This window comes from Colias croceus, chromosome 4, assembly GCF_905220415.1.
Source record: "Colias croceus chromosome 4, ilColCroc2.1".
Lineage (NCBI taxonomy): Eukaryota > Metazoa > Arthropoda > Insecta > Lepidoptera > Pieridae > Colias > Colias croceus.
Window position 1 is genome coordinate 5,392,291 of NC_059540.1, and position 23,658 is coordinate 5,415,948.

At 34.7% G+C, this 23,658-nt stretch overlaps 2 protein-coding genes across 3 annotated transcripts in view; both read right to left on the bottom strand.

The window, feature by feature from the left end:
• Positions 1 to 16,291, bottom strand: part of LOC123690881 (transcription factor Sp9-like) — a 64,835-nt gene extending 48,544 nt beyond the window's left edge. The window contains exon 1 of one of the 2 annotated variants that reach the window (XM_045634993.1): positions 16,167 to 16,291. In XM_045634993.1, the coding sequence (XP_045490949.1) occupies positions 16,167 to 16,208 (42 nt within the window). In that variant the 5' untranslated portion in view covers positions 16,209 to 16,291. The remainder of the gene's footprint in view (positions 1 to 16,166) is intronic. The other variant, XM_045634997.1, reaches the window with a different exon arrangement.
• A 1,360-nt stretch (positions 16,292 to 17,651) lies between these two features.
• LOC123690882 (transcription factor Sp5-like) lies at positions 17,652 to 18,886 on the bottom strand. The gene is made up of 2 exons (XM_045634998.1): positions 18,846 to 18,886; positions 17,652 to 18,702 (listed from the first exon to the last, which is right to left on the bottom strand). The coding sequence occupies exons 1-2, from the start codon at positions 18,873 to 18,875 to the stop codon at positions 17,731 to 17,733; spliced, it is 1,002 nt and encodes a 333-aa protein (XP_045490954.1). The 5' UTR covers positions 18,876 to 18,886; the 3' UTR covers positions 17,652 to 17,730.
• Positions 18,887 to 23,658: the final 4,772 nt, after the last annotated feature.

Sequence of the window (23,658 nt, forward strand, 5' to 3'; positions counted from 1 at the left end):
GGTGATATCATGCTTTGTCTTAAATATTATGACAATTTCAACTTTGTTATTTAATATCTTGTGTGGTTAATCTATTATTAAACCGTAACATTAACCGCGCAAATTATTATTACGTAATCGAGTTGAATCATCAATATTAAAATCACTACGTTAATTAATCAGTTTCACTTTGCATACATTTTATTAAATCAATATGAGGAAACCCTCGTCATACATAATCATTTTATGAAAAAATTATTTTGAAATGAACAATTCTTCATAAAACATGTGTACATATGCACCAGCTACGTTTATTAAACGTTAGTAAAATTGGAACTATTTATCTTCATCCACACTTGACACGCACATTTAATTTCAGAGCCAATTTAAACAAAACGATTCTGAAATCCGTATGACAGCATGGCATTAATACCACATACACCACAATAAGTAAAATGTGCTATTTATAAAAAAATGTCATCTTTAAATCGGTGTCGATCTGAAGTGTAGCCGACGCTCGCGGTCATAAATCACAGAACCGCACGCGAAGCAAACGTCCACTTTGTATGCCATTACCGCCTCTGATACTAATTCTCAATGCTAAGATTACTTGTCTAGTGATACCTATAATTATTCAATAGCAACGTGCAATTGTTCAGTTATAATAATGATTTTCATGCGAACCGTGGGGCACTGAAAGCTATCAACGAGATATTAATGATGTTTGTAGGTACATAGTTGTGCATGATATAATTATTTATTTTCTTCTTGTCTACAAACTATGATGAATTGTATAGATTCATGAGATTACATAAATTTTGTTCCGTAATTTTCGTTACGCAAGATCCTGAATACGACGAAGTTTAGGTTGAAAAAATAAATATTATAAAACCCACGCGTATCATTTTTATCAACCCACATCTTACTCTTATTAAGTCAAATTTTATGGCTAATGTCACGATATTGGATAATGTATCTGTCAAAAAAGATATAGATAGGGAGGCGAGGTAGCTAAATGACGTAATTCAACGGCGTCGTCGAGACTTATCAAAATCGAAAGAGAAAATAATTTCGAAAAGAAAAGCTTCTATGGTAAAAACCATTTTAGCGGTGGGTTTGGCGTGTACGGATTTTCAAAAATGTAAAAAAAAACAGTTACTTGGGCATTCTCGAGCGCGTCAGATATTCATACTACGTATGCCCCAAGTCCCTCTGATAACAACGGTATACTAATCTGCCGGTTTGCGTGGTGGGGCTAGGCATATAAATTCGTCAAAAATGCACAAAAAAAAAATTTACTCGAGCGCGTCAGATTTTCGGAAGGGGTGTTAAGTAGGCCCCAAGGAAGCTCCCCTTAAAAAAACTGACGATTACGACATGACGATAAGTTATGATGAATTTTTGAAAATGCAGAAAAAAAGAGTCCTTTTGAAATACTCGAGCGCGTCAGATTTTCATAGGGGAGGTTTATCTCGGTATCCTGAAAGCATATTTTCTTAATCTGACAAAAATGTTGGTGGGTTCTCTTAATCTGACCGAAAAAGGTTTGTGGGTTTCTTTTTTTTAAACATCGTTATTTCATATCAATTTTTCTTAACTCCCTCAGTTTTCGAGATATACACAAAAAAACGGGAGTTTGACTTTTTACGATGCTTCAAGTAAAAAAAAGTTTTAACTTTGGACAAAAATGAAAAGAGACCTTTTTTTGTAAAATAAAATTACCTTTTTTGTTTATTTAAACTTTTTTTTTGGAAAAAGTAAAGTTCGCGACTTATATGCTGCAACGCGTTTTCGGAAGATGAAATGGCTCCTCCAGACTTCCGGTCATGCGGAAACCGGCAGATTTTGTATTTTTAGTAAGTTTTAGATTATATTCTTCAAAATAAAAATAAAAACAATCGCGCTCGAGAATGCCGGACTAACGTTTTTTTTTTACAAGTTCGCGACCCTATAACTCGGCGGCGTCAAGGACTTATGGTCAGATTAGTTAAATTTAGTCTTAAAACACTAAAATCAACCCCCAATATCTTAATCTGACGCGCTCGAGTATTTCAGACTATCGATTTTTTTTTACTAATCTGATCGTCTATCCTAGGCGCGCGTCACTACATAAAGAGCTAAATAGTTAACAAGGTTGTTCTATTAGGTCTAAGGTATCTCTCATATCTTAAACTGCCACGCTCGAGTATTACAGAAAATTCCCCTCTTCGCCTCCCTATCTAATATGATTAACGGTCTATGCCGCTTGCATTCCTTGGCTGTTACAAGTTCATCCCATTTAAATTTAGCACGGCGCGTGCCGTACGCGGGTGTCCCAGGAGTGCGGGGGCCGGGGCTTTGGGCGGTGCCGGCTACCATCACTCAAGTGACGAAAATTGACGGAAAATGGGCGGACACAGCTTGCCCGCGACGTCATCAATTACCGCTTCCCGACGGTCACCGCACATGCTTGACAGCGAAGACATGCATACCTAATACACTATCCTCTCTCCGAGTACATCTATTTTTGATCAACATGTTAATAAAGTCGACTACTAACAGATTCCGTCATAATCCCGTAACACTCAAATAATAGACGAGCGCACGCTGCCCCGCAATCGCTGACGATTTCTCGAACAAGGATTATTTAGATGCAATCTGGGAGCTATCGACTACTTCGTAATTCGCTTTACCACAACGCAACCAATCATTATACTAAACTTGACATTGAAAAAAATTAAGCATTCATAACAGGAAAGCAAGTGCTCCAATTTCCCCTACGTTGGTTATAGGTGGCCTTGTTTTTATGAACATTTTCAATCAGAATTTATCGCGCTGAGATAGTTTTTCTCCAGCAACACAAATTCTTAATCCAATAGAAATCAGAATAGGAGTCACGATTACGGATTAATCACAACGTCAATCTTGTTTACTTACTTCACTCGAGAGCATGCAAACGCAGGAAGCCAATACAAGTGTAAAAGCTCGACAGCCGATTTTGAAAATTGCCCATAATTAGCATGTATCTTACTCGTTCGAACGAATGTGCATTTAAAAGTGGGAATGCAACCACAGGCTAAATAATATTCCAGTAGCGTTTACCAAGTAACGGCAGGCGAAGGTGACGGACACAAATTGCCGCAGGAGATGCCGCTAAAATTGTAGACTGTCAGGAGGCAATCGATTGTTTCTGAGACCATACAAATCTCTGCCAATTCTTTTGTCGTAACATTACTCAACAATGTATCAACTTTTGAAAATATTTTAACATTTCTTCTTTCATATTATGGATCTATTTGAAATACGGAAAGTCTATTGTTCTAGTAGCAAATACAAATATGCTCAAGCTTTGATTTTACATTCACTGTTATTATTAATGACCCAAATGAAATAAACTTTTACACCGTTACAGAATGTTAATCAAGCTTAACTAGCTCGCCCTTGAATCAGCAAATCAGGCGCCTAGTGGTCGTTTCTGAATAATTTACATCAAAAGATAATGCATCTTGTATTGGCAACATTGCCAGTCACGTCTGAGACATTTGATCATAACAAGGAGTGGGGTATTTGTGCAGGTACGTAATGGTGGCGTAATTGCGCAGGCATTATCAGGTGACCCCATAATGCGGTGTGAGTGGCGTTAGCCAAATGCAAACTACAATGTATATGGGAACTTTTGTATGAGATATTGATAAGTTTAATAAGCATATTGAAATTGAGGAAGTAAACAAGCCAAATTAAATTAATTAGAGGAAACATTCCACAGTATTCGGAGATATCAGATTCTGATTTCTGTTGTTCTGATTTTCTACCTTTTATTTTGAAATTCGGTTATGATCTCTACCTATACCAACATGACCATCAGTATATGTTATTTAAAGAAACTGCAAGGCTCGTATGTTTCGTTTCATCTGTTTCAATTCTCAAAAGAGAAATGCGCTCTCGTTTGCTACAAAATAACATAATAAAGCGATGTCAGCGGAGGCGACTGACAGACGCCGGAATCTTTGATGTCACAATTAGTAACGCGAGCGGGTAATTGTGGCGAAAATTAATTCGCGTTTGACTGTAACTAGGCGGGGCACGACGACACCATTTACCAGCGAAATTGGAGGATTCAGTGACAATTATTAGGAGATATTAATTATAATGACAGACTAGTTATACAGGTACGCCTCACTAAGAGCTAAAAGCCAATAAACATAGCATAGAGCAATAAATTACATTTGAAATAGAATCAAATGTTATTACGGCTACTTCATTATAATAGCGTAGTAAACAATCACAAACACTTGTTCCATTGATCCACTTGTTCCACCAGTCCGTAGGTGTAAGTTCGGAGCCAACTCTCCTATTCCAAGACTGTGCAAGATCTATACATATAATAAAATCGTAGGAAAGTCAAAACTGTACATTGAATATTTTTTTAAAAGAATACATAATCCATGATCTATAATCGATATAGAAGCCAAAAACATAGTTTTTAGAATTTTTGTCTGTTTGTCTGTTTGTCGGTTTGTCTGTTTGTCTGTTTGTCTGTATATTTGTCCGAGCTAATCTCGAAAAGTACCGCATAGATTGACTTCAAATTTTGCATGAATATTACTAACAGGTCGGGTGAGGCTTTTATATACACATTATCATGCTATCACCTCCGGGGGAGGAGCTGTGAACCTTTATTTTTCTAACGTATTCCGTGTATTACACAGCGTACAATCTAAAGACTCATGTTTAAATGTTGTTTTTGGGTAAGCCACGCTATTATCTAGCTTTACACTATAAAAACTACGTCATTTACGTAATTTTGGCAGAGAAACAGTTTAATGAATCTTAGCAGTATAAAGACAAATTTGAAACAGCGCCATCTATGAGACTTCATTAAAATCAAATCAATTTACATGTCTTCTTGCAAATTTATAATTAAAAATTAAATAATATGATATTGGTGGGGTTTTTAATTGTACTTATTTATTTAACTTTTTAACCCATGTCTTCCCAGAGTCCACTTCAGGTGCTTATATTTTATGTGAATAAACTAAATAAAATTTTACAAGTGAGGGTAGATGTTTATTATTTGATGTCAAACAAGACACTATTAACTTAGCTATTAACAGTTAATTGTGACATTTTAAAAAATCCTTCTTGCGTTCCCACAAAAGATAAGTTGTAGCTTTTATAATTAATTATTTCTTTATTAATTAATTATATAGTTAGACTCATGTTTTTAATTAGAATTATTGAAGTTACGACAAAATAAGAAAATGATGAAATTTTATTTTAATGTATAACTTTTACAAGACTATATTAAACGCCCAAAGAAGGTCACTTTAGTTCTTGATAGAATTTTATTTGTTAGTAGCTTTTTAATAAAATTAGGTAAAGTAATCTTTTCATTTTTTTTTATTTACAGATTCAATGTTCATAAAAATTAACGATTTGCATGAGGATGTAGTAGAAATAAGTATCCTGGCGCGTGGTCAATTGTTGACTAAAGTTAATTTCCAACGTATGGTACAATCATTGGAAGAATCTTGGGTAATTTTAGAGGATATTTTTTCGGGAATGAGAAAAGGGGCAGCCAACCACGTATCAGCGAGCGTGCGTGAGAATCTACCTACGTTTTAGTACCAAAAAAAAATGTTATTTTGAAACGTAAATATTGCACTCACAACTACTGTACAAGTATGATTTTTAATCGTGCTTTACTGTCATCTGATTGTTTTATTATCGTTATGGCTATCGCGGTACAGATCGTACTGGGATCAGAGTACATATTATTTATCAATTGGTGTGGTAATATACGTACCACACCAAGTAAAATATTTACAATCATACCAAATGGATTAACACGGTATGTACATAAGGCGGTCTTATCGCTTACTAGCGATCTCTTCCAGACTGCCCAAGGTAAGAGATAAAGAATTATACTCATGATCCAGCAATTTTCAACCGAAAAAGAAGTTTTTCTGTAATTGGTAGTTGTTTCATTTATTTATTTTAAAAATACCTAATTTTACTTTCATATTTGCCCATTTGCATTACATTCAGCTTCCATTAAACTTATAAAATTTTTATGTTTATTTCTGTCTAATATAAATACTCTTTTTTAGATATAAATAACAAAAACAACTTTTTTATTAAAATTTAGTACCTTGGGAAGATAATATTATCTATGTGTTAATAGAACAATACATAAAGGAAATTATATTACGATTTTATACAATGAAAATATGTAAAAAAATATTAGCAGGTGTAATTATTAAATTGATCCCGAACCCAAAACTGTAGTTAATTTTTTTTGTCATTTAGTGTTTAATTCATGTCAATTGGTTCATTAATAAAAAAAATTATGATCATTTAAATAATCACGGCGAACATTTGCATTGCACACAGGCATTCATGTACAAGGTGTAATCGTTCAGTGTGCACAGGCGATTTTTTTTTTTTAAGTATTACAGATAACAAAAAAACTTTAAACTGATATCGAAAGTACTTAACCTAATAATGGCCGTAATCATTTTTTTAAATAAATCCAGAAATATAAAAAAAAATATCTTTAAACCCTCCCATACATTAAGTACATAATATGAAATATGAATACCTATCCCATATACATTTAATATGAAAGATTTTAGCTTTCTTTTTCTTTTTTTGGTTGTCTGCTTTAATTACTTCGCAAATTTCCACGCTTTTTCCGGACATTTTCACGCATTTTCCGGATATTTTCCGGGCATTTTCCGGGCAATTCCTCACGCATTTTCCGGGGATTTTCCAGGCATTTTCCACGCCTTTTCCGGACCATTTCACGCATTTTCCGGATATTTTCCAGATATTTTCCAGGCATTTCCCAGACATTTTCCTGACATTTCCCTGGCATTTTCCGGAGATTTTTCAGGCATTTTCCACGCTTTTCCCGAAAATTTTCACACATTTTCCGGGTATTTCCCGGACATTTTCACACATTTTCCGGGGGATTTTCCAGATATTTTACAGGCATTTTCCGGATATCCCCGGAAAATGCCCCGGATTTCCGGAAAGTACGTAAGTTTTTTAGCTTAGATTAGTAATAAATTCTACAATTCTATGAATTGTTTATGGTAGTACGTGTTTACTAAATAATTGTATGTTAAGTAGTAACTACTATGCAGTCGCTATTCCACGCGGACGAAGTCGCGGGCACAGCTAGTGGTAAATAAATATGGTGATATCATTGATATTAATAATACCTCTCTCCGAACTGTTCGTAAATTGTTTGTATGTAAGCTTAATGTATAGCATGTAGTCATAGTTATTAAAAATTATATTATGTTCTTGGCCTTATGTTCTAACACCAAAATAGTAATTTATTACAGTTATGTGTTAGTATTGAGACGCAACTACATATTTATTGTTTTTATTATATACATTTTCCTTTGTTCTCTTTATAATGTAATGTTGTTTTTTCTCTTCTCGCTGTTGAGTTTACAATTAAAAATTGTCAGTTTGTGTAATTTATATTTGCATGTTGTGAATACCTATAATTGTTTGTTACATTTAGAAGAATACAATAAGTCTGTAATTAATAATTAATGAAACAATGTAAACAAACGTTGGTATTTCTAATAAATAAATAAATAAACACGTCTATTTGTAAGCTGTAGCTTGATCCTTTATTGTGTGTTTTTGTAACTAAGAGGATGTTAATCACTAACGGAACGAAGAGGAACTATTGAGTAAGTAATCTAAGCAAAAGCAACCGCATTACTATATTTATTGCTCTCTTACAATGAAGGAATGAGAAATTTCCAAAACGCAATGTCATTCTAAAATAGTGCATCAGTATAAATTAAATTCGGAACGGGAAGTGACTAGACGCTAGAGCGTGTAATTTATTTCACACCAGAAAACCTTAAGAGGAGCCTTAATAAACCAATTACGGTTCATTACATAATGCCGGAAGACAAATATTACTCGCTCATCATTACCAAGACCACAAGCTCCCCTTAAAATATTGCACTTTTGTTTGTTAAAAAGATGAGTTAACGGCTCTATCGCGAGGGTGTAAGGTCAGTTTTGTATGAAAAACGTGAACGGCTGCGGTATGATAACCGCGGTCATTTACTGTAACCATAGCGACATATGGCCTGCTCCTGTATTCCTGAGGGTAGACGATAAATGTATTGTTTGTAGTTCGTACTACACGCGGTGAACCGTTTTATTTGTGCGAAATGAATTTAAAATTACATATTTGTATTTTATTAAGAACACATTACTATAGTGTAGGTAAATGATTTACTTCTTAGAAAACTGGTTGTTTAATTTACATTTACTTCGAGAACAACGTTGTCCCAAGTTATAATTCCATAGAAAACGATATATGTAGGTACATAACTTTCTGTAGATAATGATCTAAAACTTACTAATCTGGTCAAACTAAAAGTATGAAATTCATATTAAAATTAAAAGATGAAGCACTCTACTTATTTTTGACCAAATTTTCCATTGCACAAAGCTGTGAAATAAATCTTCGTAGTGGTCGTACAAAATAAAATACATACTAACATCACAATAACAGTGTCAAGTGTGCTATATGAATTTAATCAGCATATGTGATGACAAATTAAGCTCTCGTAATTACCGCCTCTAATTACAGAATATTTCAGCCCTGTAATATACTATGGAAGCTTATTAGAGGTGCTATTTGATTACTAATTTAGGAGTTCGTAACAATTAAATTTTCCACTTTTCCAAGTGGACGAACGATTTCGAATTACTTGCCGCAAGGTGAATTTTAAATATACCGTCCTCTATAATCATAGACGATAATTTTACCGTACAAATAGGCCAAAGTACATAATTACACCATCGGTAGAATTAATTATAAGCAACTATCTTTAGAAAGGTGTTCGTATTCACGCGTAGAGCGCAAAGTTTAGAAGTCTAACCTAACTTTAATTGCAAAGTGTAATTATAAAAATCTTTAATTGAAAGGCAATTTACGGTTTTACTATTGTCCAGTTATCAAAGGAATTGTTAATGATCTGTTTTGACAAACGGTCGAGTCAAATGATAGTGAATAGGTACACCTAAACTTGTAGGTATCCTATATGCAAAGCATTTATATAGATAGTCATAAACGTTTGAACCATGTTAGCAATAAATCATGAAATACAGGTAATAATTAAAAGAACACAAATAAGATTCGAGTCTTAAGAGCCGAAGTGTATAATTAATTTCTCTTTTTCGTCAGACGAATCGCCGATGATTAGATGCGTGGATAGAAGAAGTAAGGATGCCGTGACGGCGTGGACGCAGATGTTTAACTTATAATTAACTTTTCGTACTTAATGATCTTTTCACGACTTGGAATATTCCAGAAATAATTATACTTATTTAATTGTAATCACTCGATGCTCAAACTCTTCTCCTAAATGATTTAACAACTCTTCAAATGTTCTGAGCATTAGTAGGTGCCTATTGTTCATAGATAATTGAACTATTCAATTACATTACTTATATCTTAACGGGATCCTACAGAAGCATGACCACGGAATATAAAGTAGACATACGAAAGCTAAAAATTGAATTGACTTCGTTCATACAACCGTCAGTTAACATGTCATACAAACATTAGAAAGATTAGAGTCTAAGATTAGGTATAAATTCACCAAAAACATTTCGGCATTAATCATATCCACGAACAATAAATCATCACGAGTTACACCATAAAATTGTTTTTTCGCACGTCTTCATGAAAGCGATTATAAGAAAATTATAATAATTGTGCGCACCATAATTACTTGATGTAACATAAGCCAGCGATATATAGCGGTCAATTTGAATTTATGTAAAATATCGCGCAATAAATTTACATTTTATAACTTTGATCGTGATTGTGTGGGTGAAATATCATGTTTTGTATCAGAATCGCTCGAAAATCGGTCGCAGTCGTGGTATGTCCATTTACGTTCCATAAATGAATAGAATATTATGTTGTCTCAATATTAAAATTATTTCACATTAGTCTATTACAACATTTTACGTGCAATAAAGGTTCAAGTAAAATTCTCAATATGATAATAGTTAATTCTTGACATATTTTGTATAATGCGACCCTCGGGCAAATCGGCCGACACTATGTCTAATAAATTTATGGACGTTCATTTTCATGTTGATCGGAGCTCGAAATTATAATCGTCGCGCTCGGGGCACACTTCCCCGGGAGATATTGTATGAGAATTCACAAAAAATATCCGAACTAGAGGGACTTTATTTTAGAAATGGTCCTTGTTATATGGAAAATTTTCACTGAGGTTCTATTGATATCGATGAATGATGTTTGACTAATTTACCTGCCTACAAAAGATGAAGACGAAGAAGTTTTTGACACTAAAGAATAGCAAATTTACTAGGAAATTAAAAAATAGAGAGAAATAGGTCACTCGGAAATACTATAAATTATAATAATAAGTTTCTTTTATGGAGGTATATCAAGATGTATCATCAAAAAGCTCTTGTAATTCTATTAAATTCTCTTAAAACATCGAACGATGTTTGTATTTTTAACACATTTAAAAAACACGATTTACCATTTGTAAGTGCGGAAACATAAGTTATGTGCAATGATGTGGAAATATTAAGGGTAGAGTTCCATGTTGTAGAGCTCACCATAAGAAAATTTGTATATGGCATATTTTTGCGAATTATCTACTATTAAATAGGTATTTTGATTACAGATCAATATTTTATCATAAAGAAACAATGAAGCTCTTTAGGTATACAAATTATATTGAAATTTAATTAAAAAAAAATATATCTTAAATTATAATAAGCATTGTTATAGTTAAAATTTAATAAACAGTTAATTTTCACCACACTTACACATAAACCTTAAGATAATAATTCAAAAACTACAACGATATTTTCTGGAAAATTCTACGAGAGAGCGCCTGTATCTTTTACGCCACGTGCGCGCGTTTTTTAGCGTTGACGGATGTAAAAGCAAACGGCCATTTTATGGAAATTGTGCTATTTATCTGAGAAAATAAAGCATGCCTGACGACAAAACGACTTGTTCCGGATATGATGCTCTCTAAAGGGTATGTAGTCAGTAGGGAGATGTTTTATGGTGATGTTAAAGTGGAGCGAATACAGAAGAATACTTAGTTTGATTGCGAATTTATTCTTTATTCTGTCTGTTGGTATTATCCATTAATAAATTAATGAAGTGACGATTACCTTCTATATAAATAAGTATAAAATTCATCTAGATGAACATATCAGAGTTCAGAAAAGCCGTGGAGTATGAAATACGATACGGTTGTATCAGAAAAATATAACGTATTTATTGACGCATAAGTTGACCCAACATCAACAAAAACCGGGACTGTTTATTTTTTACCTTCCAATGATTATGTCCAAATTTTTAATGTAAAGAATATCTCGAGATAATTTTGCATCGTTGAAACAATTTTCTTAGTACGTGACTTCATAAAATTATGTTTTCGCATCCACACGATCTACGGAAATGTCAGCTTGACACTTGTCGATCACGAAGGAATGTTTATAACAAGATATGATTAAAAGTTCACGGTCGCATAATAAACAACAGTATAAATAATATGGAAAATCAACTTTTCGCCACTCTTCACAATAAATAAAAATCACCATAATTATTATAAATAAAACTCATTGCATATTGTGTGCATAGTCGACGTACGTGATAAGCATTTAATGTTTCATTGGCAAGTTATGTCTACATGAAAAGGATTTTTACGATAATTTCTTTGAAAGTAATCTTCAATAAATATGGAAGTCCGTCCCTAATGTAACCTGTGCTGTGTGCATAATATGCGGTTTTAAATTTTGTTAAGCGAATCAGAAGATAAAATTTTCCATTTAAAATCGTACGAAGTACCTACATCCAAAAACTGCTTTCGCATTCGATTCACAGATACCAATTTCAATAAGTTACATATAGGTAATCATAATTTTAAACGCTTACGCATTCTAATAATAAAGTGCTTGCAAATTAAAATAATAATTATAATAAAATTTAATTACATAAATAATACACGTTTAAAACAATTAATGTCTTTAAAACATCGCAGTTTACACGATTTGAAAAATGTAATGGCTCATACTAAACACTAAAAGTATTATGCTGCCTGTAGGTAATTATGAAAGGAATGCCTTACGTAATTTACCAATTATGCTGTTAATGTATTATGCGCAGATACCTCGATACAGATACGACTTGCAAGGTCGAATATAATATTTAATAGGTTCGCAATTTACTTAATTAAGCCGGGATAATTCATAATAGTGACATAAAAATTTACATCCATCATTACCTACAATATTGAAGGTATTTGTTAATGATGAATGGTTAAAAATTTACAGTTATGCTAGTTTACTGTAATTTATTGCTGTTTTATCATACCATAATCGTGCTCGTAGTTTTTAAAGAAATTATTCTTTATATTCACAATATAGACATTGACCATTTTGGCGGGTTGGTTATGCACTTTTCTTAATTGGTTGTTTTCATAATTAGAACATATAATCCTCGATATTAAAGACACCATCCTATGTTTTAGATAATGCAAATGTAATGTTCCTGTTGGCCAAAGTGCGGGAGGCTTTTAAAATGGAAAATTTTGTATGGAAACTATATTTATAAACTTTTTAAATTTTCAACTTCTGAAGGTACATACTTCAAAACTAAAAGATATTAATAATGTTTTAACACATCTGGAACTTTCGTTAGAACATTCGAATTGAATATTATGAAGGAAAAAGTTATACTCATTCACAGAGATACCTACATCTGTTGCGATCATGCGTTCAACCTGTTGCGCAAACCATATAATTATGAGTACCTGGGCCGCGTGACGTCAGCGGACCCGTTCTGAGTTGACATCACCAGGGATGGGATGACTCCGAGTTTTAAAGTTCATGTTACGGATACAAATATCCGTATATTGTCTCAATATCTTCTATCATTACACGGTTTTAATGGTGGGAACATGTGACTAAAAGCTTAAAAGAGCTTTCGTATTTCTAAGATACTTAAATGAATTAAAATACCTAATGATTTGTTTTGTATAATATAGTTTATTTTATAAGAATTAAGAAGAGCTTTAATAGTGCTACAACAAAAGTGCTTATGCTGGTTTTCGTTTTGTGTCGACATCTCTATTTATTGTTTCATATTTAGTAGGTACCTATTGGTAGAGTTGCTAGAGTCTCCACCTTTCTATTAACTTGTTGTTTTTTTACCTCATCGTATCACTAATAAGGCTTCGTGGCGTCATATAATTCCACCGTAGGGACGCTCTATGTAATCCATAGGATTATTGCACCTAATTACTTAACCAGCCCAGCTGTATGACATCCAGTAGCGCTTGTCATAAATAAATAGTTGTCTTCGACTGGATGGCTATTTGTAAATGTCAATGGTGTGAAGCCGCATGCGCACGCAGTAGGTAGTGAACGTGGACTATTAAAGGAAAATAACTAGCATTTGGGCGACGCAGACGTTTGGCGTGCCTAACCACTGTCGGCCTCTGGGAACGCGACGGAAGCCTGTCACAAGCGCAATTACAGTACCGAGAATCGGTATTAGTTCGTCGAGCTAAACTATTTATGTAAAATAAGAGCTGCCTCACGTACGGGGAAACGGCGATCGCACGCATCTCTCATTAAGCACTTTAGAGCAATTTGAGATCAGAAAAAGTCGGACGAGTTCGAGTATAACATCGCGTGGCCAATTAAAACGTTGGCAAGTGTTCGCGGCAACGGTATTCTATGCATACCATTGAACTGGACTTTGAATTGCTCGCATCCTGCTATCTAAATTGCTACCTACACCTACAGGATATTTATATGTCGCCAATACACATAATTTATCATTCATTGACTTTAGCTCTAAGTTATGGACCACACCTTAATAGGCTATCATCGTAAAATGCAGTTCAATATCTAATGCGTTATCTAAAATAATCTAGCTTATAGGTTTCATTTAGAATGACTGACCCTAAGGAACAACAACAGAAGACTTTAATTGTACCTACATTAAAAAAGCTCATTGATTCTAACCCATCTTTATTTGAGTTAGATTACGATTTTTTCAGGTAGGTACACCCAATAATAAATTTGTGAAAACAAAAAGGCACTAGTTTATAATTTAAAAGTTGTTTAAATCAATATAATTACACTTGGATTGGCTTAAGATATTTACAAACTGATTAAAAATATATCCACCTACTTAAGTTTTTACCATTTCTAAATTACACAGTCGTATCCAAATATTTTTTCATAGTGCAACACTGATATCGGTGCCCAATGCACATCTATTGTTTAAGCGAGTCATGCTGGTAGCCGATGCGATTACAAAACAAATACAAATCCTCCATTACACCTGAAGCCAAGCACATTACATCGTGACTTGTAAAATGTAAGTGCGCCCACGCAGTGCCTACGTATCTATGGGTTCCGGTGAAACACGTTTGTTCGTACTTCGTACTAAACACTGAACAACAGTTTCTTTGAAGTTATTATAGATAATTTCGAATGCATTTTGTAGAATAATTTGTAGTGGTTTTTTTTTTTTTAATTTTAGGCTCTAACGTAATTAACAGCCTAGGTTTTAAATATTATGTGCTTTTATTGATAATTTTTTTTTTATAAATTAATTTTTAAGTGATTGTAAGTACCTACTTAATTGTAAGTATTTTTTTAGTAAATATCTACCTAGGTACCTATGCTTTTTTATAGTTAAATCCACGATTTCTCAAACATCATATTTATTTAATTAAATTTAGTAGCATACCCAGTGACTTTAAGTATCATCATCATCATCTTTTTTTTAATAATCAATTATTTTTATTTACATCGCCGTCGAATTAGCTAATATATTTATATGCTTAACATAATTACTAAAATTAATCAAATATATCAATTAATTATAATTATTCAAAAACTTAATTAAACTAGAAAACTACTTAGGTATAAAAAATCTTGAAATAGAAATAATAAATTGATTATTATAATCACATGAAAGTAACCAAAAGACAACAATATCTCTAAATGATTATAATGTAAGTGATAAAGTGAATGAAGATTACAGCGATGTTCCAGCATGAACTAACCGCGCCGTCCGACGGTCCGTCACACATCAATCAAACGGCGGACGCAACAACGAAAACACTGTTAGTTTTGCCGCCGAATTATTAATTACATTCTCACAAAAAACTCACACACGAAGCCGAAAACGCATAAATTTCTTTCTTTTTCACAACACAAAGGAGCCGTTCGCCCAACAATATAACACTAAACTGATTAGCCTCGCCCGACACGGCCGTCGCGGCATAATTTTTGGCGCCAGTAGTCCTGCCTCTAGATTAAACTAATATGAAAAGGAAATTGAGTAGAAAATGGTCGAAGGCTCTATGTGTCATTAAGGATTTGTTACGGAACGAAAGTGCCGATCCGGACCTTTATTTATTTGACTTCAGCTAATTGAATTACCTTTTCCACTTTACGAGCTGCCGGTAATGTTCGGAACTAAACTAATGGCCAATTCTTACATAATAACAATGATCCTTACTGTCACAAATTGTAAACAAATGGAGGTCGGGATCGATTAAAACCCGCATCTTTTGTGTTCGGTGATAAATAAGTTATAATTGGCGTTTTAAAATGTAATGGCATATTAATTAATAATTTTAATAGAAAAGAGGAGTTTATGGGTTAGAATTTTTCGCTGTACATATTAGTAAAATAGGTACCTATATGAAAAGATAGGTTATGCAAGAAATAAAATATTCGATGTTGGTGTTCCGTCGGGTCCGATCCCGCCGGAGGGACAGAGGATGTCATGAATAGTAATAGAGGTTAGAGCTCAAGGGACCAGCCTCTATCGAAGTCGCTTATGGTGCGTGCTAAATCGACAATACCCAGGGGCGTCTTCCCGACTAACAGCCCATTTTATGAACTCGCCTATTTGGGTTGTGATTTGTTTTATGGATGAACTAAGCTGTGACGTTTGTTTATACAGTGAAACGGAACAATTTTATCACAACTTGCTTATAGTTCAACTTGTTTATTATTTTTGCGTCTCGTCATAACATCGTCGTTGTCGTTCACGTGCTATGTAGGTGCATAGTAGGATCGGCTTAAGCTAAAATTGAGGTAAAGCTGGGAGCGTTGTAGGGCGCTGGACTCACATTCATGAGCAGGTCCGGTGAGGAGGAGCCCTTGCCGCTCATGGCTGGCTCCGGAGGCGCATGTCACTCACTCACAGCACTCGCGAGGCGGCGCAGGCGGCGCGGGCGGTCTGCGTGCGCCGAGCGACCGCGACTGCCGCAAACGGCCCCCACTGCACGAAGCCCCCACCGCTACCGGCTGCCTCATTTCTCACTATAATTTGCGTGTTCGTTTTTTACCATTATTACTCCCTCGTTTTGTTTTACGTATTATCGAGTGCATCCCGCTCACACCGGCCGCCATGCGCGGTGAGCGCCGCCCAGATAATAGCCGCGTGCAATTACGCCTCGGTGCACCGTCGTCGCAACCGCGGTGACGCCTAGCGACATCTCGTGTTGAGAAGCCGCAACTGTGCACAGCTCTGCTTATCCTGCGTTTACAGAACCTTGTGATAATAATCCAAAATAATCAACCAAATCAAAATCTAAAAAACCACTACTATTTTATATTTAATGTCACACTTGAGTGTGTATATTCAAATATTGTTTTTATGGTTTTTATAGTACAATTTGAAAATAAGTAGATATATGCAATCCGATAAAAAGAACCAATTTCTTCTTAAATTATATAATAAATATCCTTTCTAATTATATGTAATATTTCGAAACTCTACATAAGTTAATTTCTCTTTTATTTTCTACATGTCAATCTCTATAAATTCTAAACTTTTAATAATGTTTAAACAGTTTCCAAATTAATTTGTATTATATATTCAAAATAACTGCCTCTATTTGAAAAAGGCAATATATATTTCTTAAATATAATTAATAATATATTGCATTTGATTTACATTTTATTTTGTTGCAGAAATAAAGAGATATGATTAAGTTTAAAATAGCTGTATTTTAAATGAACCTTAAACAGTTGTTTACTTATTTTCTAATATCAGCATAATAAGTAAAACAATATATTATATACATATTATATAAAAGTTTATTACTGTCATAGAGCACAATATTCTAATCAAACGTGCGTAACTCAGCTACGTGTATTTCGTAGCTTTCGTAGCACGCATATTACTCGTTAATGAAATTCCAATTTAAATATTATTTCCTTTTGTTTACATTAAAATTCATGCCCATTTTTGTAAATATGCAATATCCCAAAATCTTTTTAGATTCTATACTGCCTTGTTAGATTTTTATCTTACAAGAATATATTAATTTTCGATAAAGGAGTTGTTTACTACTATAATAATTACATAGAGTCAGTGATTTGAATTGAAATATGTATATAACTATTTGTATTTATATTAATGTAATGCATAAAATTATGTTTGGTTGTACATACTTATTATGTTGTGTATTACACGTGTAATATAAAGTTCTATTAAAAAATAGAAGGACATAGAATTAAACCCAGATTCATTTCAAAAAGTTTATTTAGAATACAAAAATAACATCATTTATCAAGGCACATCACATTCACATTGTAGGTAATTGGTAACTTAACAATAACTAAAAGTAAACATATTTAACTAAAGCATATTGTCTTTAACACTTCGCGTAAGAAAAATCACTGGTATTATTGGCCGATGGCAACTGGTGGTTGTAGGCTATAATGTCCTTGGAACATGTAGTTGTCCTTTGAAGCACATTGATAAGTTAATGGTGCGTAATGCTGGTAAAAGCGAGGATCTCTCGCTGGTGCTCGAGGGTATAAAGTGTCTTGACGCACATCCGTACACCAGCCACTGCCATACACAACACCGTTGCTGAACATTGCGCCGCTATGGAAGTTATTCGTATTAGGAACATGGGGCGCTGATGATGCGTAATTCAACATTTGTTTAGGCGCACTTGCAATTGGCACTGTTCCGTAATTTGAACTTCCAACGTTAGCTGACGCTGGAACATTGGTTTCACTTCTTACTTGTACTGGCTGTTCACATTTTTCTTCAGCGGGTTTCGTTTCCATTTTTTCATCCTCTTTGGGCTTTTTTGCTTTTCTGGAGCCATTTGCGTGAGTTTTCACATGCTTCGCGAGATGATCGGAACGCATGAAACGCTTAGTGCATAGCTGACACGCGAACCTCTTTTCTCCCGTGTGTGTGCGTAAGTGGCGTTGCAATTCATCCGAGCGTGTGAATCGCTTTCCACAAAATAGCCAGTTGCACACAAATGGTCGTTCACCGGTGTGCCAACGGAGATGGGCTTTGAGGTGAGATGTTTTGCCGTACACTTTTCCACAACCGGGAACGTGACACACATGTTCGCGCTTCGCACCATCCTTCCCGTAGTTCGGTCCAAAACCGGCGGCTTCAGTTAGGCAGTTGGGGCAGCGGCATTTAGCACAACGACGTTGTAGTTCTCTTGTATCCTCAGTCACAGTGGTAGTTGGCCAGTAAGCGGGGTACTGGGAGTAAGGTGGAAGCTCCCGCCAAGTAGAGCCACACCATGCCCCTGAAGAGGCACTGCTGCACGACGAAAGGTCGGATGCAGGGGATATGGCGTCACTGCGCCCATACCCGCAGCCGTAACCACTCATCATTACCATCTGAAATAAAATTATCAATAAGTACTGGTTCTAATAAGGCACTTGATTTTCCCTGTAAAGTAGGAAAACGTGAGCTAAAATTCTAATTATTCTTCACATGACAAACAGAAACGAGTAAACATAGAGTGCGTACGCGGACGTACCTGTTGCGCAGGCGGTTCCATATATTGCATATCCGGTGACGGTGGTGACAACAGCGCGAGAACCAACTGGATAATTACAGGGCGGCGCACCGTTCGCGCCGAGACGTTTTTAATAACTGCCTTGGGATAGACGTAACGAGCGGTTGTCACCTCGCCCCGCGCCCCTCTAGGACCCGTGGGCCCGCGCGCGCGCACCCTCCCCGGCCCGCGCGAGCACAGCCTCCGCCACACCCCGCTCCGCCCGTGAATTATGAGCTTATAAAGCTCTTGTAAGGAAAAGCCGCAGCTTTTTCTTTGTGACTCATATCTAAACTTGAATAACTGATTTGTGAACCTGATCGATATGATTGATAATATTTATTAACGATTATATTCTATATTTATAAATTAAAGTATAAATTATATATTATAAAGCTTGAGTTATGACGTCAAATAACAATCTAGAGTCATAGAGTCAAAATAGATGTAGATAAAAACTTCGTAAAATAATACTTAGATAAAAAACATAAAATGTTAGTACACATTTGCAATTTGAAATTTCCTTACTTTTTGTATTGAGTCACAATATATAAAAAAGTGGGCTACGGCCGACAGAGCAGAATATTTAGTCAACGTAAACGTTACTATTTTGTGTCATAACAGCATTTCTTAAGTGAAAAATCAGGAAGCATACCTAATGAAAAGTAGATAATAAAATTAGGTACCTACTTATATTATACTACATAGTAGGTATCTTATATATAAATTAAACTTAGGTATCTCTAGTTTAAGGTAATACTCATACATTACATATTTTACATAATATATATTTATACTTTATACAAAACAAGCTGAAGTTGTATTCTACTTTTCTATTCTAAATTACAGTGTATATTATGATTTTTAAGTAATTTTTTGAACACATTAAAATTCTTACAATTTTTTAATTTTTTTGGCAGTCTATTGAACATTTGTGCTCCTTCAAAGAGTAGGTATAGTTTTTTTCCCATAGTTAGTTCTAGTCAAGATAGGTTGCAAATCATTTTGATTTCTCAAGTTATATTTTGTTGATTTTTTATGTATTTTTAAATTTGATTTTGTTGTATTTGTTGTTATTTTCTTGATAAGGATAGGTACATGTGGAATATGCGTAAATTTGTGAGAGTGTAAATAATTTAGTTGTTGAGTATAGTGTTTTTGTAGAAGTAAGGTAGTGATAGTTAAAAAGAGTTTTTATAATTTTGTTCTGAGTTCTTTGTAGTGAAATTACTACACTTGATCTGACACAAGAATTACCTACTCTATTTTACACTTGGTAATTAATCAAAATGAAAAACACATCATTTTTGCATTTCTAATAAACTCAAAGAATTACTTACACAGATTTCCATTTACATTATGTAGAGCCCAAATAACTTCTCCATATAAAATATTAAATACCCATCGATAAGGGATTTTTTAGGTGTGTAAGTAAATGTAATCGTACATAATATAGGTACCTTCTTGCACAATGATTATAACATTGTCTCGACCGTCTTAATTATAGGTAGTAACGAATACTGAAAATAATTAAATTTCTAATAACCAAAAACAGTAATCTAACTTTCGTGAGCATATCCAACAACATTCTTAATTAGAAAATAACTTCCACAAGTAGGTACGAATCAAGTATTAAAGCGTCGATTTAAATCGATTCAAATCTTATCTACACAGCATAGGTACGTTGGGAATAGTTATTATATTTCTCCAACTCCCAGGCTTAAAGTTTTTAATTTTTTCTCTATTTCGGTCGGCAGTTCGCGGCAGACGCATATGATTTATGCATATTCGAGCGGAGCCAAACCTTTAATTACACGTTGTTAAAATATGGCAGTTTGTTAAATCGTTCTCTTGCTTTTGTTTCAACGAACACCGCTCTCTTAGAGAACATTTCCTTTCTTTCATCCGACCTTTAATATTTTTATTTTTCTAAGCGCCGCTGTCTACAGTCACAGGCATGTCTTGATTTCTGATTCTAAAAATTATCTTCAATTCAGCGAAACAATTTCGTGAACTGATATTTGCACCTATCTAAATGTTAACAATATATTCTACATCTAATTATTACCATTCGGAATTCTTATTACATAACTAGGTATTTTTATCCAAATCAATGACCAAAAAAGCTACTTCACACATAATTGTTCATACTTACCTACTTAGTTCAATAAAATTTTACAACTATCGTTAAAAGACATTCTAAGAAATACGCAGCTACCGTAAGGCACCCTATAGCACCCGTAATCATTACCAGTTACAAGTGCAAGAACCTGTCGACATGTTTATGGCTAAATAGAACAATACCTTGCCAAAGAATTCACAGAGGATACTAAAGCGCTGTTACAGCAATTGTGTACATCAGTTACTTTAATAATAAAGTGCTGTACAAGCGCTTCAAATGGTAAGCGAATAGCACAAAAGATCGGCAAGCTACTGTGCTGCTCAAAGCCGGACTTTTTGAACAAAACGAACACATGCAGTGGACAATACTAACTACTAATGCGCTATGATCGTCTCCTCACGCCATAAATCTAAGGGCTACTGTGTTTTTGTTAACGACATGCCATGCAAAAAAGCTTATGTCCCAGCAGGACAAGACAGCCGAAAGGTCGGCTCATTTCAATGGATGATAAAATGACATATTACTATCTACTGTTAATGAACTAGAGGCACTTGTTATCTATTAAAATCGATACGATGGTGCGAAAAATAATATTTAATACGGGTAAAATTTGAGTCACTAATCTATTACCTACTCTGATGTCTAACTAAAATTTCTAGATAAGTACAGTACTGTCCTACACACGTCAAGTTACCTGCAGATACACATGCAACCATAATACATAATTTGGATAAGTAGATCCTACCTCCCTTCATCAATTTAGTTGTAGTGAGAATAAGTATCATCGGTGAGCGTAATGTTACCACACTTCTGTCCACTTTGTGCTATATGTATAATGGTAAATAATAAATATATAAAGTTTTGATGACCCATTTAATAAAACTAAGTAAGTAATATATAATCAATACTCAGATATTACTTAGACTCCAAAACAAGAAACCACACCTATAACATAAAAGAAAACTAAATATAAAAGTAATAATTTAAAAAAAAACTGACTTACATTCGCGTTTTACGTATAGTAGATATTATTATGGTATTATCTATGTTCACGTTCATAAAATTGTAAAAAAAATGAATCGCTTTCCACACCATAACATTCGTAGTTACGCAGATTGTCCGGCGTACCAGCATCACGCTTCCGCTCTGCTAGGTAGTATATTTTACACTAATTACTGGTTTCATATATCGAGGGCGGGTAATTGGTTCTATCGCACGTTGTCCTTCACTTCCTGTCTTTTGCAGAGCGCCCTGAATGAATCCTTCATACCTACAAAGTACCTACCGACGAGATGGTGTCGAGTTTCGTCTATTGTGGCGGTCGGAACAGCACCCACGCGAGATGCAGCGGAATAAAAAATACTGGAATGCAATTAGATATAATATGTGTGAATATACGTTAAACATTCCCTATAGTTTAAGTTAATTAAAAAGATTTCCATGACACAAAATTTCTTTCTTCAACATTATACTCAAACTCCTCATCAATTAACAATAATTATTCATTCAACTCGAATTTTAATTTAAAAAAAACGACGTGTGGCACTCGGGGACTGCCGCGGTAAAGCTATTGCATGCTATGCCGTCAAGCCACACCTCCGTCGTCACACCACCGTCGGAATGGGGAGCGTGAGGTTTTTTCGTTACGGAATTTCTCGATTCGGTCGCCGCGCTCAAGGCCCGCGATAGAAGCTATGCAATAGCTTAAAAATCGAAATTCGAACACTTTTGAATCGCCATAACATTCATAGTTTAACCATTTACCACCTTATTAGCAAAGGAAACAGAAAAACACATTACCTACGTAGAGAGTAAATATGGCAGGTAGGACCGTATGTTAATAATATATTTTTAGGACGTACAAGTTCGAGATACATAATTCATTATTTTAAGTTATGTAAGTAGTACCTAACTTACCTAGATATTATAGTATTCCACTGGTTAATATTTCATAATTGCAATAAAGTGACTGACAATATTTATGAGTGTATCGGAAGGCCATACCACAAGCCATACTTATTAACCTAATAACAATCTCTATCCGGCATGAAATTGGCGATGCTTATTTACAACTGCTATTTACAAGACGTAGGTACGTAAGTGGAAGCCATAGCAAAATTAAATGCGAAGCGGACCGCAATTTCAATAATGACAAAATAGCAAGCTATAGGTACATGTTCTTAGATTCGCTATGTCCTGCGTAATTATTTGATTAAATTGTAATTGCTGGCTATACTGCACGATCTTCTTACTTGCTACCGGTCTAGTGAAGTATCTAAGAGAACTTGTATTGATTCCTAGTTCAGACAACCAGGGTAGGATTACACGAGTATTTAATGCTCTTTGTATAAATGCGGACGCTGGTGTTATCTGATCGGAACTTTGCTATTTCGCATTTATCCGTAAAGGAGTGAATTCATCGTCAATGAAAGTGTAACAAGATCACTTGAAGTACAGTCCCCGGCACGTAACTTGGCAAGAGTCGTTAGATGCGCAGAAGTCGTTCTTTAGGTCTCTTTGGTGGTCAAGCGGGACGCGGGGTATAACGTAGCGCCGATCACGACTCGCTATTGGTGCGTCTGTCGACCCTTGCCTCCCGCACCGCGTCTTCGTTCCGTTCGCTCCCGATAAACACTTGCGTGCACGAAAGTAGTACCCTTTGTTTCTACTCCT

What these genes read in the sequence shown, in the direction of transcription:
- LOC123690882 (XM_045634998.1), bottom strand. Translation starts at nt 18,875, where the DNA reads ATGCAATATATGGAACCGCCTGCGCAACAG. An exon ending in TGGAACCGCCTGCGCAACAG is followed by an intron (nt 18,703 to 18,845) that starts GTACGTCCGCGT and finishes ATTTTATTTCAG; the next exon opens with ATGGTAATGATGAGTGGTTA.